Raw genomic sequence first — 18549 nt, 5'->3', positions numbered from 1 at the left:
CCGGACTGCTGCTACCTCTCTGCAATAGGTGGGCAGCTAGTGATAACAGCAATGGTCAGAATATGAGTTCCCATGACAAGTGGTCCAGCACCCAAATTATTTACTTGCCCTGAGTAAAAAGGTAGATGTGGTCTTTCCCAAGGGTGAATTAAATCTTACCAGTTATGGGCAGCAGTGACTATCATCAGGTAGAGGAACATGCAGCAGCAACAGAATGCATTCAGAAGGTCTCATGCATTGTCAGGGGCAGAGTGGGATGCTTGGGAGCCAACTCTACAAAACCGGCCTGAGGAAGGGAGCTACATCATCCATGTAGCTCATGTCTTCGGAGCAAAATCACCCCCACCATCCCTTGCCTTTCCCCAGCCCACTTCAAAACTCTCTTCCTAGGCTCATTTCACTTCTCCCACTCTGTCAGCCTCTTTTCCTCTATGTCTTGTAAAATTCTTATTCTATGGTCAGCAAAAGCTGACCTTTTCCCCAAGGACTTCTCTTACTTGGCCTGCAACAACCTCCTATCCAACCTCCCTGCTCCCTAACAGCCTTTTCCCCATCAAATCCATCCTATTACTCAAAGCTGGTGAGTTTTCAAAAGCACGAATCTGATCATGATATTCCAAGAGCTTACTCGCATCCATCCTATGATTTATAGAAGGTCCTATCTCATAAAAATATAATTCAAGAAGCCTAGTGTAGGTGGTATAGTTAGGAGACCTAGGATCCAGTTCTACCTCAGCTATTAACTGCTAGTGTGACAAGTCACTTCACCTCTCTGGGTAATTCGAGACCCTTTTTTATCTGCTCTCAGTTTATGTCTTCTGATGTTTTCATTCCTGTATTCAGCACTCACCAGATGCCTTCATGGATATTGGGGAACGAGGCAGGCACATAAACACTTATTAAACCAACGAGATCAGGCAATTGCAGCCAGTCTGTACCAACTGGAACCAAATCCAATTGGAAGGGGCAGATTGCAAGTCCAGAAGCTCTCAGGCTCCTTACAGCTGAGTCCTGCAGCACTAAGCACCAATGCATATCCTTTCAACTTCTCCCCACCTGGCCTTCCTAATACTTACAGTGTGTCCTGGGGGAGGGAGTCAAATGATATGTAGCATTTGCCATTTTTGTGATGCTACCAACATGACATCACAGAACAAGGAAATGGGAATGATAAACACAAGCGGGCTCTCACAAGCTGGTACCAGCTCCAGCACACCACTGCTTCTTTCTGCCTTTGCTAGCTCTTTCTATGCTTTCACTGATTGCTCCCCTTCCTCCTCAAATTCCCAAAGCTGTGTAGTGTAGAAGAGCTCTATGATTTCTGTTTTTCTCTTTCTGCATGAATGCTTTTTAACTTTGTGGCCACATCCTCTTTTCCCATCTCATAAATTCTTTAGATTTTATCACCAGAAAATTTCATGTGCACACAAACATTAAAGTCAGTATAACAATGTCAGAGTGTAAGAACCCCTTAGAAGCCAATGGATCCCAGATCAAGAAAATTACTCTATGCCAGTGATTATCAACCATACCTGTGTATTATAAATACCTGGGATCTTTTATAAAATACCATCAGAGGAGGTCTCATCTCCAGATCAAGTAAATTAGAATTTCTGGGTCTGAAGCCCCTGGCATCAGTGTTTTAAAATTCTCCCTGGTGACCCTAATGTGCATTGTATGCTGCTGACAGCCACTGCTTTCCCTTTAGAAATTTCAACCACTGAGTTCGAGACCAGCCTGGCCAACATGGGGAAACCATGTCTCTACCAAAAATACAAAAATTAGCTGGGCATGGTGGCATGTGCCTGTAATCCCAGCTACCTGGGAGGCTGAGGCAGGAGAATCGCTTGAATCCAGGAGGCAGAGATTTTAGTGAGCCATGATCATGCCACTGCACTCCAGCCTGAGCCACCGAGTGAGACTCTGTCTCAAAAAAAAAAAAAAAAGAGGAAAAAGGAAAGAAATTTCAGCCATTACCCAAACTCAGTGTTAGTGGTATGCAGGAAAGGGAACATGTAAGTATTTTTTATTGTCTACACTCATCCAATCTAAAGAAGAACACAAGCACTGTCTCTGTGTTCTTTTACATACTTATATATGTAAAAGTTACATTGTTATTTAAGTAAAAGCATATTAACTAAAAAACACCTATAAAATATCTCCATTCAGAAGATTATGTAAAAGCAAGCAAGCATCAAATAATCTAAATAGATGGAATTAGTAGCAGGTAAATCCCCACAGGCCACTGAACTGTCTGAGAACACACACAGGAAGAATCACTCACTGAAAATGAAAGTAAGACATTCTCAAGAGCACACTGCTGATTGGGCTGTTTTCATAATTAGAAACATTAATCAAGTCATCTTTGAGACTTTTAGGTCCTAATAAACCAATAATCCTAAGGCTGGGACTTTCCTTTTATTTTTCCTGTGGTAAAAACATTTAACACCAGATTTACCCTCTTAGCAAATACAATATCATTAACAATAAGCACAATGTCACACAGCAGGTCTCCAGAACTTACTCATCTTGCCTATCTTTACCGATTGATCAACTGCAGACAAGGAGGGCAGGATGACATCTTGCATCACTGACTGGGATTTTCTTTAGTTAACTTCTTAAAGCACTGAATTCACTTAGACTTTTAGAGCGCATGGTATACTCATGTGTACTAGGCTGTGTTTTTATGCAATATAGAAAAGGGCATGCCATGGAATGATTCTAAGAACTGGAGAATGTAAACTGAAGATGAAAGCTTGCTTCCACATATTTGTCTACTCTGATGGCATTTCAATAAGTGATGTGAAACTCTAAGGGCCATCTGTGGCAGGAAGAGCTCAAAGCTAAATTCTTGAGGTTCTTACAAATACTTCACTTCCTAACCATCTGAGATCATATGACTCAAGAATGTGCAACCATAAGACTGTATCAAGTATTATAAGAATGTTACAATTGTATGCCATGTAAGAATTACTCCCCGAAGACCAGGAAAGGGCTGGCTTCACTTATCACATTACTCCTCTTTCCTTAGGATTAGTAGTTAAGTACTTATACATTATGCAATGTTTGTTGTTATTCAATAGAAAACTAACATATGCAAAATAGACTGTGTCTATTGAATCAAAAATTTGAATAGGAAGAGATAGGTGTAAAATGTTAACTGGACTGTTGTTAAAACAGGTCGCTCCTAAATAATGACCCAAATGTTCATGGTGACATAACACTCACCAAATTTCAAATTCCTAAAGGTTAAAAAAAGCATGTTATTTAAAAATAATTAAGATACTCTTTGTAATTTGGTTCTTTAAAAAAAAAAAAAAAAGGACAGGAGATAGGTTTATTATAATTCTCTAGCCCCTGTTTGCTCAAGGCAAATATTCCTGAGCACGCGATGGAGTTCAACCTCTGCTTTACCAACCCATCTGATGGGAACACAAACAAACAATTCCTGTCTTCAATGGTTCTCTAGCATAACCCAAGGGCAGACCACAGCACTTCTGTGGGAAAACCACTGCATAACTGTGCCTTAACACTTGTATTCTATTCACAGGTTTAAAAATGTTAAAAAAACAAAAAACAAAAACAAAAACAAAAAAACAAGCCTGGCCCATTTATTCAAGTCTCTGAGAAAAATGTAGGTTTAAAATTTTTGTTTGATTTGATTACAAAATACATTTTTTCAAAAACAGTGTCACTTATTCATACACAAACAAATGACTAGAGGATCAAACAAAGCAATAAATGTTTAGACATTTTCTGTTGATAGTGGAATCTGGGTAAATTTTTTTCTCTTAATTTTCAGCATTTTTCAAAATTGTCTTTTCTGTGCAAATACAGCTTTGATATCTCTTTTTAACATAATGTAAATGAAACTTTTCCTTGAGCCAGAGGTTGTAATCTGTAAATAATTAAAGAATAATAAATAGATACCTGCAGAACCAGTTATTTTCCCTTTTCCTTAACCAGCATCTGGATCTCTGCAGCCCCAGGTCAATGGCCCGTGCCCCTGCTCAGACCAGACAGCACCTCCGGCTTTGGCTGTGACGTAGAAGGAGAGATCACAGCCGAAATGGGACGGGTCAGTGTCAGGTTAAGAAGCCAGGACTCTGAACTGGTTGAAGACCTGTAGCTCAGTAGGCTCTCCACACCATCATGCCTGCCTGCCCCCCGATCCCTATTCCAGGCTTACTTAATTTCCACCCAACCACTAGGCATCCACTTTTCCTCGCGTCAGGCAGGGGACACACAGGGTACTGACAGCCCCAGTTCCGAATAGCTCTGCCTCAGTCAGCCTTGCAGCTCACCCCATTTTTACTTTGAATCCTAAGCTGATAACTTGGTAGCCTTCCTAGGCCTCTGCACTGAATTCTAGGCCCTAGTTTGCTGGCTTTGGCTGGTTCCCAGTTCTTCCAAAAGCAGGTATTCCAGCTGCTTCTGGTAGTCCAGAGATCCAGCACCACCTGGGAGACTACTGGAAATGCAGAATCTCATGCCCCACTCCAGGTAACTGAATCAGAATCTCCACAGGAACAAGATCCTCAGATGATCTGCACACACTTTAAGGTTTGAAAAGCACTGGTCTAGATGATGAAGGGCCAATGGCAGGGCCACCCATTGTCTGAATGTTGGCCTTCCTGAGGCTGATCATCAGAGTAATGGGACCTCCTGATTGAATGCCTGTCTTGGCTGCACTGTTCCACCCTCCAACCATCACCAGAGATGAGCTTTCTAAAGCCCAGTCTGATCATGCTTAAAACTCTAGCACAAGTCTAACAGCAGCAGGAACAGTTTCCACAGGCCTTGCCCACCTCATCACCCACTAGCCATCACCTTTCACTCTACACTTCAGCCATGGGAAATGGTCTGTGATCCCTGGAAAGCAGCAGCTACCTAGGATTACATTTTTACTAATGCAAATGTCCCCACTATATTAATCTCTTTCAAACTGTTATCAGAATGAATGCATAAAAAAATTACAACAGGTAAATGACTCTGGGGAAAGGGTCTGGGGTAGAAGGATAACTTTTTTCTTTTCTTTCCCTTTTTTTCCATCTGCCTGTATTAATTTTGCAATTAAATAACAGGAGAAAGCTAGGCAGGATCAGCCACTGGCTGATCCTACCTAGTAAAATACATCTAGCTATTTTACTGCTACTATGTTAAAAAGGATATAAGACTTCAGAGTGCTCATATGTCTTCGAAAGTAGTCAATAATAATTGTGGAAACCTACTGAATAATTCATGTAACTTCAACAGAAAATTATCATAAAAAAGTCACATCCCTCACAGTTCCTTAAACATATGATTAAAAACATTTTTTTCTGTTAACATGTAAACATGTTAGTTTTTCAAAATCTTAAATTCTGAACTGTGACATTCTAAGTTTAAATGTTAAAATCTATAGTACTAAATGAAGTCTTTAACTAGTTTGGCTTATTGATATGATGATGCCTGGCTACTGGAGCCTACACTTTAATTCAACTAAAACTTACAGAGAACCCGTTGAAGGCAATATGCTAGGTGTGTGCTGTACAGGTGTTTAATTTATGCCTTTTCCAAGCCAATATTTCACTAACCTAGCACCACATTCTACTCCAATATGTATTTTTTATCCACACAAATCTGCGTCTGCAACTGTACTTTTCAAAATCATAATTTAAGTTTTAACTTACAAAATTACATGTCCACAACCCACATGAACAAAGTAATACCTTATTTTTAACATCAATTACTTAAATAAAGTTTGCCCCAAATTTCCCTACCTGTATGAAATGATACTTGCTTTGCAAACCTTAAACTTTTTATCTGTTCCCAATTAGGTTTTATTTGAAGCCTAAAAACAAATTAATTATAAATGTTTCTCCAGACACACTGCAGAGCAGGAGTGACCTTAGCCTAACAGGTTATTAATACATGATTTGAAGTGGGTAAAGAAAATTAAAGACAGGAGTTCTCAGAAAACTTATATTTAGATGCTTACATTAAAATTCATTTTACATCTGTTCTTTTCCATTCTTACATGGGACACTTAAATGTAAGACCTTCAATTCATTTGCTAAAATGACTCAGATAGAACTTCTATCTTTAAAATATAGTTGCTACTGAGTTTTTAAAAGGGCAAAGAGAAAAGTACTTGATAAGCTAAATCTTAAAAAGAAAGGGCACAGTAAGGAAAAAAAAAAAGTAACGTCTATGATAGTCATAGCCAAAGTTAATCAGACCTCAACTAACACTGGATATGGATTTCCAGTCCATAAGCTGAATGCAATTCTCTCTTTGACGCCCTACAAAACCTAAGAGTCGAACTGAAGAGTCAATAGCTAGGTTTTAAGGTATAGACACTTGATTTCATTTACTCTTGGAATATTTTATGTTTTTAAAACTAAATTTGACAATAAATTCTCACATTTCATATTTTGGATGTTTTTTAAAGTAATAAAATATTAACATACCTGTTTGGCAGATTACTGTTTTTACAAGTAGATTTAAAACCAAGGCAAATACAAAAACATGAAAAGATGCCTGATACCACTAATCATTAGGGAAATGCAAATCAATACCAAAATTAGATACCACATCATACCCAGTAAGATGGCTACTATTAAAAAAAAAAACAGCAAGTGTTGGCAAGGATGTGGAGAAATCGGAACGCTTGTGCACAGTTTGTAGGCATGTGAAGTGGTATAGCTACTGTGGAAAACAGTATGGCAGTAAAAAATCAAAAACAGAATTACCATGTGATCCAGCAATTCCACTTCTGTGTATATATGCAAAAAATAAAATCAAAGCAGAGTCTCAAAAGAGATATTTCTACACTATGTTCACAGCAGCATTACTCACAATAGCTAAAACAGCGGAAGCAACCCAAGTGTCCGTGGATGAATGAATGGGTAAACAAAATGTGGTCTCTATGTACTACAGAATCTTATCAACCTTAAAAGGAAGACAATCCTCATACATGCCACAACTTGGATGAACCGTTAAGACGTTATGCTAAGTAAAATACGTCAATCACAAAATGACAAATACTGTATTATTCCACTTACATGAGGCACTTAGGAGAGTTAAAATCACAGAGACAGAAAGTAGAATGGTTTCCTGTCAGGGGCTGGAAAGAGGTCGGAATGGGGAATCATTGTTTAATGGGTATAGAGTTTCAGTTTTATAAGATGAAAAGAATTATGGGCACAGACGGTGGTGATAGTTACACAACATTATGAATGTGTTTAATTCCACTGAACTGTGTTCTTAAAAATGGTTAAGATAGTAAAATTTATGTTCTATGTATTTTACCACAATAAAATGAAATTGATAGGAAAAAGATGAGGCAAGTACATCTGTAAGGAAAACAGAAAGCTTGGACCAATTCTTATATATAAAGCAAATAATATTCCATGTATAATCTTAATCTGAGATGGTAGGTAAAGATCACTGTAAAACTAATCAGTACCCTTGAGCGTCACAGGCATGTTTCATTTCCAAAGCTTATGAGATTGTAAGTAACCAGAACCACTTGACAAGATACCTGAATAAATGAAGCGAAGGATGTCTGATAAACAAGAACAGAAGAGGGCGTCTTTAACAATGACTCGTAATGGTGGGTTGCCTGAAGATTCATGGCTAGCACCTGGAAATGCAGTATCTCTGTTTATAGCAAAAAGATCCTGGGTAGTTCGGATGATACTGGAATCCTGAATGTCAGTGGGACTCTTCACATTGAAAAGCAGCATGAAAACATGGCTTACAGCACAGAGAACGATCTTGTGGGCCTCTACAACCTCCTTTAAATCGGGGTTGTAAAATATCACGTCCACACACTGGCAGCAGAAGAGCAAGTTATTTAAGTCAGAGTTATAATGTGACGCTTCAGCCTTTAAGACAGGCATTTTTTCTGTTTTGGAAAAGAAAATAAAAATAATAAACTCCTTTCAGGTTTACAGACCCAACAATTTCATGTTTACTTTAAATATAATTGTATAATATTTTAAAATATTATTAGGTTAAAGCATAAGAAACAGCCAATATTTAACCATTTTTTGATGCACAAAAACAGCAATTTTCTACTGCTTAACCTAATTTATAAACATATATAAACTAATTATTCAGGGACTGTAGAATTTCATAACACAGACACACAAATACTATGTTTATTTACATTTTATAGAGCAAATGAAAAACCCACTAATGACGTACGGAGCAATAAAATAACATTTCTTCTTACTTGTGTGTCCCAAAATAAAACAATCCACCAAAATACTGAACTTTAGTATTTCATAGTCATCCTTCTTTACTTCTACCAAGTTTCGAAGAACCCAATCTCACATCTGAAGTCCTTTTCCCCCTGGGACCAGAAGTAGAGGTAGAGGGCTGAGCTGTTAAAATTCTGCAACTTCTCAAAGTCAAGGCTCAGAGTCCTGAACTCGATCGTTTGAAAACATTTTGACCCCTTTATTTGGATTCCAAAACTAGTTTTTCCTTCTAGTAAAACACTTCAGCAAAAGTGCTGACTCAGCTCCCTAATTTCTAAAAGAAAATATAACCTTCAGTTTACTAGTTTGATCACCAATAAAGAGAGACGAGCCCTCAATCAACTCAGAATACCTACACTCCAGGCCCTCACCACAGACCCTAACTGTAAAACATCTGCCATCTCATTTTTATCCAAAGAGGAGCTGAGGAAAGTGATATTTGTGAAGGGTTGTTTGAAGGGTATGCAACCGTCTAAATCAGTGGAATTCAAACTTCTTTAGCAATAAAAATGCTTGATTCCAAAGCAAACCCCAGCCTATAAAACAAATAACAACAAAGTCTTTTGGAGGCCAGGCTCTCCCTGCACTGTATTCCAGCCCACCCTCCCCGCTTCCACTGCCTGTGGCCCCTTCACAGAACCCTAAATGACACGTGCCCCAGAGCCCAGGATCCATCCTTGGAACAAATCAGTTCCAAATATGTACCCAGACTGTATTATTCTTAACCCCTGGAATATCTTTAGTGTTATACACACAGCTCTCTTAATAGAAGAGTACAAGAAATAGCCTTGTGAATGCTGAGGCTGCATTTCCTGAAGAGACACTTTTGAAAGCCCTATCCACTATATCACTTAGTGCCCTCACATGAAGACCTACACAAGAGATTTCTTTTTCTTTTTTTTTCTTTTCTTTTCTTTTTTTTTTTTTTTTTTTTTTTTGAGACAGAGTCTCACTGGAGTGCAGTGGTATGATCTTGGCTCACTGCAACCTCTGCCACCCCGGTTCATGCAGCTCTGCCTCAGACTCCCGAGTAGCTGGGACTACAGGCGTCGCCATCATGCCCGGCTAATTTTTGTATTTTTAGTAGAAACAGGGTTTCACCATGTTGGCCAGACTGGTCTCGAACTCCTGACCTCTGGTGATCTGCCCACCTTGGCCTCCCAAAGTGCTGGGATTATAGGCATGAGCCACCATGCCTGGGCCAAGGTATTTCTTTTAAAGCTAAATGACATGTAATGTTTTGCTTTCTCTGAGGATCTGGTATATTTTGTCTTCTTGATTAATGAGAACTAAGAACTAACTATTTGCATTATTTATGTGGTCATTTCCCACTCATTTTCTAATCCAGAAAGGATTTAAGGCCCAAGGGTTTGCAACCTAATAGACCATGTCTCCCCTTTCACTTTGCACACCAGGAAATTCAAAGCCAAGTGTGTATCATTTATATATATGTGGTCTATATATCTGCACTTTTTTAAAGAGATGAGGTCCCTTAAATTCCAAAGGACATTGATCCAACAAAGTGCTACTCTACTATTTCTATTACAAAATCATGCAGAAAATTCTGATAACAGTTGATATAATTTATTTATTTTAAAGTTTATTTGCCCTGAACTTTGTATTAAAAATATTTTCAAACAGTCAAAAAAGTTGAAAGAATGATGCAATGAACACACATATACCCTTCACATATATCCCTCATGTGGATTTTGCAATTATTAACTTTTTTTATTTTCCCCTTATCTCTAGGGAGACAGACAGACACACACACACACACACACACAGCTGAAATACTTAAAAGTTGCAGACATCAGGATGCTTTGGCTCTAAAACACTTTCTTTTTTTTTTGAGACAGAGTCTTGCTCTGTCGCCCAAGCCAGAGTGCAGTGCAGTGGCACAATCTCAGCTCACTGTAAGCTCTGCCTCCTGGGTTCACGTCATTCTCCTGCCTCAGCCTCCCGAGTAGCTGGGACTACAGGCGCCTGCCACCTCGCCCGGCTAATTTTTTTGTATTTTTAGTGGAGATGGGGTTTCACCGTGTTAGCCAGGATGGTCTCAGTCTCCTGACCTCGTGATCCTCCTGCCTCCGCCTCCCAAAGTGCTGGGATTACAGGTGTGAGCCACTGCTCCCGGGAACTCTAAAATACCTTCACCTTCATCTCCTGGGAACAGGAACATTCTCCTATTCATCACAATACCATTATGATGCATAAGAAAATTAACAGTAATTACATTATATAATCTAATTTCCAGTCCATATTAAAATTTAACCCATGTCCCAAGAACATCTTTTAGATGTTTTTATTGAACCAGTATCCAATCAAGGTTCATGCATTGCATTTAGTAGTTATTTAGCATTAGACTTTAATCTAGAACAGCTCCCCACCCAGGACACATAGGATCTATAGGCTCAATTTTTAAAGCAGTATTTCTCAAAATGTGATTCAAGTACCAATCTGCTTTTGCATCACCTGGGAGGCTGATTAACACAGATTCTAGGCCCTATCCCAGGTTGACTGAATCAGAATGTCAGGTAAGCTCTGAGCACGCTCAAGTTTGAGAATAATTGCTCTAAGACCTGTGAGAAAGGATCTGTAAGGAATGTTTAATGAATGTCTAGACATTGGCTAAGAAATGCACCTGGTTGTTCAAGTTGAGGTGGTCTAATTCCATGAAACGAGTTGCTCATTTTTCTTTTCTTCATTTTTTCACTTGTCTTCTGATTTAAGGCTTGAATCATAAAATACTCCAACTAAAACAGGAATCAAATTTTAATTGAAGATCCAACAAAACTATATATCCAACATGAAAATTTGTATCTGAAGTCACAATTGTCAAACATTTTAAATGTCAGTACCATTTCTATGTATGCATTAGCAAACACATGTAAACAATTTTTTTCTTTAAAAAATGAATCGAGTGGAGCAGATTGTGCCTTCTCTGAACATAAATAAACTATCCACTCAAGAAGGAATAGTTATTAATCATTCTGCCACAAAGAAACATGCACTATTCACAACAGCAATGACACAGAGTCAACTTAAATGTCCATCACCGATAGACTGGATAAAGAAAACGTGGCGCATATACACAATGGAATACTATGCAGACATAAAAAGAATGAAACGATGTCCTTTGCGGCAAAATGAATGGAGCTAGAGGCCATTATCCTAAACGAACTCAAAGGAACAAGAAACCAAACACCACATGTTCTCACTTATAAGTGGGAGCTAAACATTGAGTACATATGGACACAAAGAAGTGACTGGCAGACACCAGAGCCTACTTGAGAGGGTGGTGGGAGGGAGGATGGTGAGGATCAGAAAACTACCTACCATGTACTATGCTTATTACCTGGTTGGCGAAATAATCTGAACACCAAACCCCTGTGACATGCAATTTACCCATATAACAAATATGTACCCCTAAACCTAAAATAAAAGTTTGTTTTTTAAAGGAAGGAATTGTTGGTTCTCTTTTTTAAATTTAACATACATATATATATATTTTAGAAATGGAGTATCGCTATGTTGCTCAAGCTAGACTCAAACTCCTGGACTCAAGGGATCCTCCCGCCTCAGCCTTCCAAGTCACTGGGATTATAAGTGCATGCCATCCCACGCAGCTACTCTCTTGAATACTCAAGAAAGCCAAGCACTACAATTGTGTGGCTGCTAATAATTTTCTCAGTGGGCAACCACCACAGTTAATATTAGTGAAATTAAAGCAGGAACAGAGCTGCTTCTATGTCTACAGATGTTCCCATGAGCCAGGAAACTTCACTTTCTTCTCTTGAACAAATTTCTTTAAAATCTGTCCTTTACAAACTAAAAATCTCACTCAGGTGCATTTACATAGCTTCAGGCCTGTGCCCTAGCTTGCAAGGCCTGGGGCAAAAGTCCAAATGGAGGCCCACCCACCACACACCTAAATATTTAAACGCTGTAAATCAAGAAAACAAACTGTTATATAAAAGATATTCTATACTTCTGTTTTGACAAATACATCATCATAAAAGCCTGGCAGGCAAGATTTATATTTAAATTCTCAGATTCTTCAGAGGTTTATACAGCAAAGGGAGAGCTGATCCCTAATTCCTGAGCCCTAAGACCACCCATTCTCTTCTCACCTCCTGCTCTAACTCATGCTTTAAAGAGCTCTGTGCACACAAGTGGACATCCAAGCTCTGTCCACTGTCCCCTCCCCGATTCCCCATAAAGACTCACCCTTTGGCCACCCTGCAGGCCTAGGGGTGCATATACCAGCAATGTGGTCCACCATCAGGAGGACTGTCCCAGGAAAATGGCCTGCACAGGCCGAAACAGACCCAGGACCAGTGGCCAGAGAATTCTGGGGTACTGGATTTAGGAGCATAGTCCTAGCATTATTCCATAGACATTTCTGTGTTGATGGAAATGTTCTGTAATATATGCATAATACAGTAGCCACCAGCCACATGTAGCCACAGAGCACCTAAAATATGGTTCATATGCTTGAAGAACTGAATTTTACTTGGTTTTATTTCATTTCAATATAAATAGCCACACGTAGCTAGTGGCTGCCATACTGGACAGCACAGGTCTAGAAAGGAATGAAGTCCACCAGCTCCAGGTGGGCACAACCCTTGGCTCCACTGACTTGTGCCCTGTGGGGAGGGGTGCAACTGGAGGACGGACAGATGGAGCTCTCTAAAGCTGGAAGGCAGGCGGTTTTCTGTCTGGCCTAGGTCTAAGGGTAGTACTGCACAGCTCTTCAACTCTGACCCTTAAATGCAGATTTTCAATGCTCCTTTCATTCTAACATTATCATCTCCATCCATATGTTTGCCAATGCCATTCTGTTTTACACTCGAGATCCCAGTTGTACTTTACTAGGAAGTAAAGCATCTAAAAAGATACCATTCTGATCTTGTTTCCATATTCTCAACAGGTCTTGAGTTAAGGTAAAAAGAAACTGCCATGTCTTTCTCCCAACCTTGGTCACATCAATCCTCATCATGCCTCTAACCCTAATTGCAACATTAGATATTAGGAAGAAAGAGAAAAAAGGAGCCAGAAGAAGAGAAAGAGAGGAGAGAAAGTGGGAGTGGGAAGGTGGGAAGAATGATCCTGGGAATTTCTGGTTCAGGATCCTGGAACAGGCAGCAAGGAGACCTGTGGCTTCCAAGGGAACGGCCTCCCCTCAACAAATGAAACCAAATCTAATGCATAAAACTATCTGACAAATGAACCTTCAAAATAAGCAAAACCAAACCTTTTTTTTGCTCTCCAGCTCCCCAGGTATTTTAGGAAACACACCATTCTTCGCCAAATTAAGATTTTTTAAAAAGCCAGAAGAACATAATCTGCTTGACAGGAAGATTAAATTTCTCTTATCCACCTTTCTACTCACTGCTCATCACATAAATGAATGCAACAAAATTTCTCACAGTCATCGATAATATCAATATTGTGAGTATATCTTCCTTAACATTGTAATATTAATGTTTCTTTATATTATTGGGTGAATAAAAGCCATTTATATTTGATGGAAATTAGCAGCATTTATATTTGGTCTTTATTTTACCCATTTACACAAATGATATTTCTGTAGTCATCTGTGGAACCTCAACATTTCAACATGAATTTACACAATGAATATTGGGGCATATTGGAAAGAGTACTTGGTGAAGAGCTAGGGAACCGATGAGGGATGCCAAAGTGCTCCTGCTTAAAGTAGGTTTTCTTTGCTTTTAACTTCTCATCCGTGTATATCAGATTTGTCTGTTGAGAGGAGTTGCTTCTTAGAGGTTTGGAAATGCAGTTTCTGTGTCAGCAAATTCTTAAATGATACAACTCCACAGTATTCTCCAAGGACATTATAGTCCTAATACTATATGGGAGGTGCTGTGTGTTAAGATCAGCATCAAAATGACTGCAGAACCCAATATGCACCACTGCAACCAAGGAAGCAAACTTGCTCCCACATATCCAACAAACAGCTATTTGTGTAAGTAGTTCCTCTGAATCTGTTTGAGCTACAACAAGATTAGGAGGATATAAAATTTTGCCAAAGCACACACAGAGGAAGAAAAATTATTCTTTCCAACTAGTAGATGGAAATGAAAGAGAACTTTCAGGGCCTGCTGGCTCAGGCTGCCAGGCTCATTCAGCTGTATAAAGATGACTATTAAAAGTGGCATCACAGGTTTGGTTAAGTAAACATGCTTTTGATACATACAACAAAGACTACTAAAGATCACCAAATGAAAAATTCCAAAATATCATATTAGATAATAGAAAAGGTTTCATTTGGAGAGAAAAATAAAATTATAATTTTATTCTGATAAAACCTTTGCCACTCACTCTCATTTTATTTCTCAAGGTTAAGTAAGACAAATCATGCTTTTAAATCTGAAGTTCTAACTGATGTTCTACAAAATACCTAAAGAGCCAACCTGACAAATAACTTTATACTTAATAGGAATTTCCACTTACCACTCCTCCAAAATACTTTCCTATGTAGAAGTCATCAAGGCTGTGGAGTTCAAGATAGGTCGCTCCTAGTTCTTTTGCAAGTTGGATCCCTTCAGTTGTACTAACACAGCTCCCTCTGTCTGAGGTACATAGTGGGCATGTACAAGGTAACTCTTCTGAGAAAACAAATTTTAAAACAAAGAGTTTCGAAATTAAACAGGAAAAAAAAGGTACACAGACAATCTGAACATTAAACAACAAACTAAGAGCTCATACCAGAGCCACAGTTCAAAAGCATTCAGTATATCCACTACCCACTAAACTCTGAATACAAAGTGTCAATGACCATAGAAAGGTCCCTAAATAAACAAGCATTCACTGCAAGAATAATAAATAGTATTTTAGAAAATAGAAAAATTTTAAAGTAGGTGAATGGATATTAACAAACAACCAGTACTCGTGGGCCTGCTTCTTTTTACACAAACTTGACATCCTGAATATCAGTATTTCTAGGCCAGTAGAAAAGAAGATAAATGTAATGACTTGATTGCCATGGAGAGCATGGAAAACAGTGGATTTGCTTTTTTAATATAATAAACTTTAAATCTATTTACAAAGTTTGAATAAACCTTATACTTCTATTGTAACAGAACCTTCAATTTGACCTGATTTTCCAGGCAACAAAATTGTCACTCTCTTTGTAAACTTCATATGAAGTACATTCCTATTAATTCAGACATTTCAATCATTAAACTCTAAAGCATTCAACTTCAGAGAACAAGTTCAATCATTCTTTATCTTTTCCTTTAAGATTAAAAAATTAAAAACTGAAGAAATAAAAAGTATTAACTCAAAAAGTGAAAGTCCCAAAATTCACAGTTGTACCATCTATAGATCTATGGCTAGGAAGGTGGTAGAACAATCTATCTATAAGAACATCCCTAGTAAGCCTAAAAATATATGTTTAACTCCATATTTGTCAGCCAGATTTGTTATGTATCGTGACCACAACATCAGATGTGTCATCATTCAAAAAGGCTGCCAGATCAAAAGAGGGTAAATTCATTTCTAGAAATGCATGTTGTTGTAGATTGGCTTCCTGTGGGGGGTGTGGAGAAGGTTAATTGGGGAGTGATCTTGGGAATAACGCTTCTCGGGGGTGAGGAATGCGGGACTAGGTAGAGGGAAAATTGGAATTGCAGTACTGTTGGAACAGGGACCAAAGCTGATCCTACAGGGGGCTCTGGAGCTTAGATGGCCTTTAGAGTTGTTCCTCCTTTGGGGAAAGGAGGTAGCTGAGCTGTATCCTATCCCTAAATCGACCAGTAATCAGACAAGGGCTGAGCCCCTGGAGCAGGGATAACTTGGGCAAGGCAGCTCCCATCAGCACAGAGTAATGCATGAAAAGGGGCTCAGATGTGCACCAGCAGCAGCCAACAAGCCCCAATAACTGAGGGAGTAAGTACGCTGGCCCTGAAAGGACATTTGAGCAACTCCCCCATAGCACATGCAGCAACTTCCTTGTGAATGAATTGCATACAGATGGAGCAGATACGTAAAAATATCGGGTATACGCTAAATATATTTAGTGCATATGCATACCATGTATGTAAAAATGCACATACACATACACACAGACACACATGGCTTAGATAATTTTAGCTTCACTGAAAGCATTTTGGAGCTCAGAAGCCATATATTCATATTCTCATTTTGCAGAGGAAGAAACTGAGGCTTAGAGAGGTTATGTGACTTTTCCAAGTCTCTTTGTGGGTTAGAGACAGAGAAACAATCGTAACACTGCTACTTGCTCCAGCTGATAATAAAAGTGACACCAAAAGGAAAAATAAAAATATAGTTTTAGTAAAAAATTACTGATTCCAAAGATACAGTGATTTAAAAATTAAACTTGAGTTCTTTAAATTATGCCATAAATTCTAATTTGAGATTTTACTTTTACTTTTTCTAAGATCATTTTAAGTTTGGAGCAAATAAAGTTTTCATACAGAATTTAGCCTATCTTGAAAAATAACATGTTGGTATTTCACATTCCTCACAAAGCCTTCCTAAACAGTGCCTTTGATTTTCTGAAAACAGAGGCCTTCTTATATCTACAAAGGTCTCCTTATGTTGATGGAATGGAGTGGGTAGCCAGATCATCTTATTAAACTTTATTTCTGGACAGAAATCAAGCAGAGACAGGAGTGTTTCAAGTGGAAGAGTGAAGTGAACATAATGTAAAATAATTTTTAACAATCTTGATTTGAGGGAGAAAATACAACTAATTTCAGGTTTATCCTAGCAGGGTGGTTTTTCCACTGTGCATGGTGGTAAGCAACTTACCTACACACGTTTCTAGAAAGTGCCCCTGTATCTCTTCTATGTCACTGAAGACATCTGTTTTTGTTCACTCACCAGAAAGGAAAAAATGTCTAGTCTTTCTATACTATATTATGCTGTAACTATGTTGCCACTTAGCTACCTACACTTTATCTGGATTCTAAAATCTTACTTCTTAAAACCTTCTTGAGAGGCTTTTGTTTCTAAATAGTTACTTTGTGGTTCTCTTTTGAACCATTCCTATATTCTTCAAGATCAGTCAGCTATATGACCTAAGATTCCAAGTAGAAGTCTGGCTTGTATTGGTTATAGCAGGAGAACCGATTCTGAATTAAATTAATTTACATTAACCATTTAATCAGGAACAAGCAGATGATTCAAACTAATTTTAAATTGTGGTGCCGCATGGTCACGTGACTCTGAATGAGTGCTACACTTCTAGCTAACATTATAGTCTTTTTTTCCCTTATATGCTTAAGATGTTATCATAAAATGCTGTCTATTTTTTTAAAGCAAGCACAATGTAACTCTGACATTCAAATGGATAACATCTCTTTGAAAAGTAGTGGCTTTGGGAACCTGCAGGTTAATTCCTACAACATTGCCACTGTTTGGAAGTTTTAGAAATTCTTTTCAAAAATTCTAGCCTAGTAAAGGACCAGGCTCTACCAGAGCTTCAGAAATAACTGAAAGGATGCCTGTCTTTGGGAGCTTAAAGCTATGAATACATTCTAAGCACATTCTGAAAAAAAATTCTCTTTTCAAGATAGATTCAATATTTAGTGCAAGCCGAAAATTTATTCAGAGCCAAGTATGATGAAGACATCCACAGGGTCAAGGTTGTCAAAAACATGTGTATCAAAGGAAAGAAATGAGACTGGATTATACTTGCTGAATTCTTTTTAACCTTAAAAAGAATTTCAAGAAGCTGAGCATGATGGCGTGTGCTTAATTTCAGCTACTTGGGAGGCTGAGGTGGGAGGATCCCTTGAACCTAGGAGTTGGGGGCCAGCTTGGTTGACATAGTGAGATCCCATCTCCATTTTTTTTATTTTTTAAATTTTTATTTATTTATTTATTTTGAGACAGGGTCTCACTCTGTCACCCAGGCTGGAGTGCAGTGGCATGATCTCTGCTCACTTCAGCCTCTGCCTCCCCCAGGCTCAAGTGATCCTCCCACCTCAACCTGCCTAGTGGCTGGAACTCTTGGTGTGCATCACCACACCTAGCGAATTTTTGTATTTTTTACTAGAGATGGGGTTTCACCATGTTGCCCAGGCTGGTCCTGAACTCCTAATCCCAAGTGATCCTCCCACCTCAGTCTCCCAAAGTGCTGGGATTACAGGCGTGAGTCACCGTGGCCGGCCCCATCTCTATTTAATACAAAAAACAAACAAACAAAAAGGTAAAAAGAGTTCCAAGGGAATTACCAGGACAGCACCCAGCACGGTTTCATGTATTCTAAGGGATGGATGGGGGGAAGCCAATAAAGGTCCTCGAGTTG

General features: G+C 38.7%; 1 protein-coding gene across 10 annotated transcripts in view; it reads right to left on the bottom strand.

Annotated features, from left to right (window-relative positions):
• The window catches only part of RHOBTB3 (Rho related BTB domain containing 3), an 87118-nt gene that overhangs the window by 54848 nt on the left and 13721 nt on the right, over positions 1-18549 (bottom strand). For 8 of the 10 annotated variants that reach the window (XM_054487896.2, XM_063665018.1, XM_063665021.1 and 5 more), the window contains exons 4-6: positions 14727-14881; positions 10891-11002; positions 7526-7891 (exon numbers count right to left, since the gene is read on the bottom strand). In XM_054487896.2, the coding sequence (XP_054343871.1) occupies positions 7526-7891; positions 10891-11002; positions 14727-14881 (633 nt within the window). The remainder of the gene's footprint in view (positions 1-7525; positions 7892-10890; positions 11003-14726; positions 14882-18549) is intronic. The other 2 variants (XM_063665023.1, XM_063665022.1) reach the window with 1 other exon arrangement.

Source organism: Pongo pygmaeus, chromosome 4 (genome assembly GCF_028885625.2).
Source record: "Pongo pygmaeus isolate AG05252 chromosome 4, NHGRI_mPonPyg2-v2.0_pri, whole genome shotgun sequence".
Taxonomy (NCBI): Eukaryota; Metazoa; Chordata; class Mammalia; order Primates; family Hominidae; genus Pongo; species Pongo pygmaeus.
The sequence above is the reverse complement of the archived record's forward strand: the minus strand, read 5'-3'. Positions and strand labels throughout refer to the sequence as shown.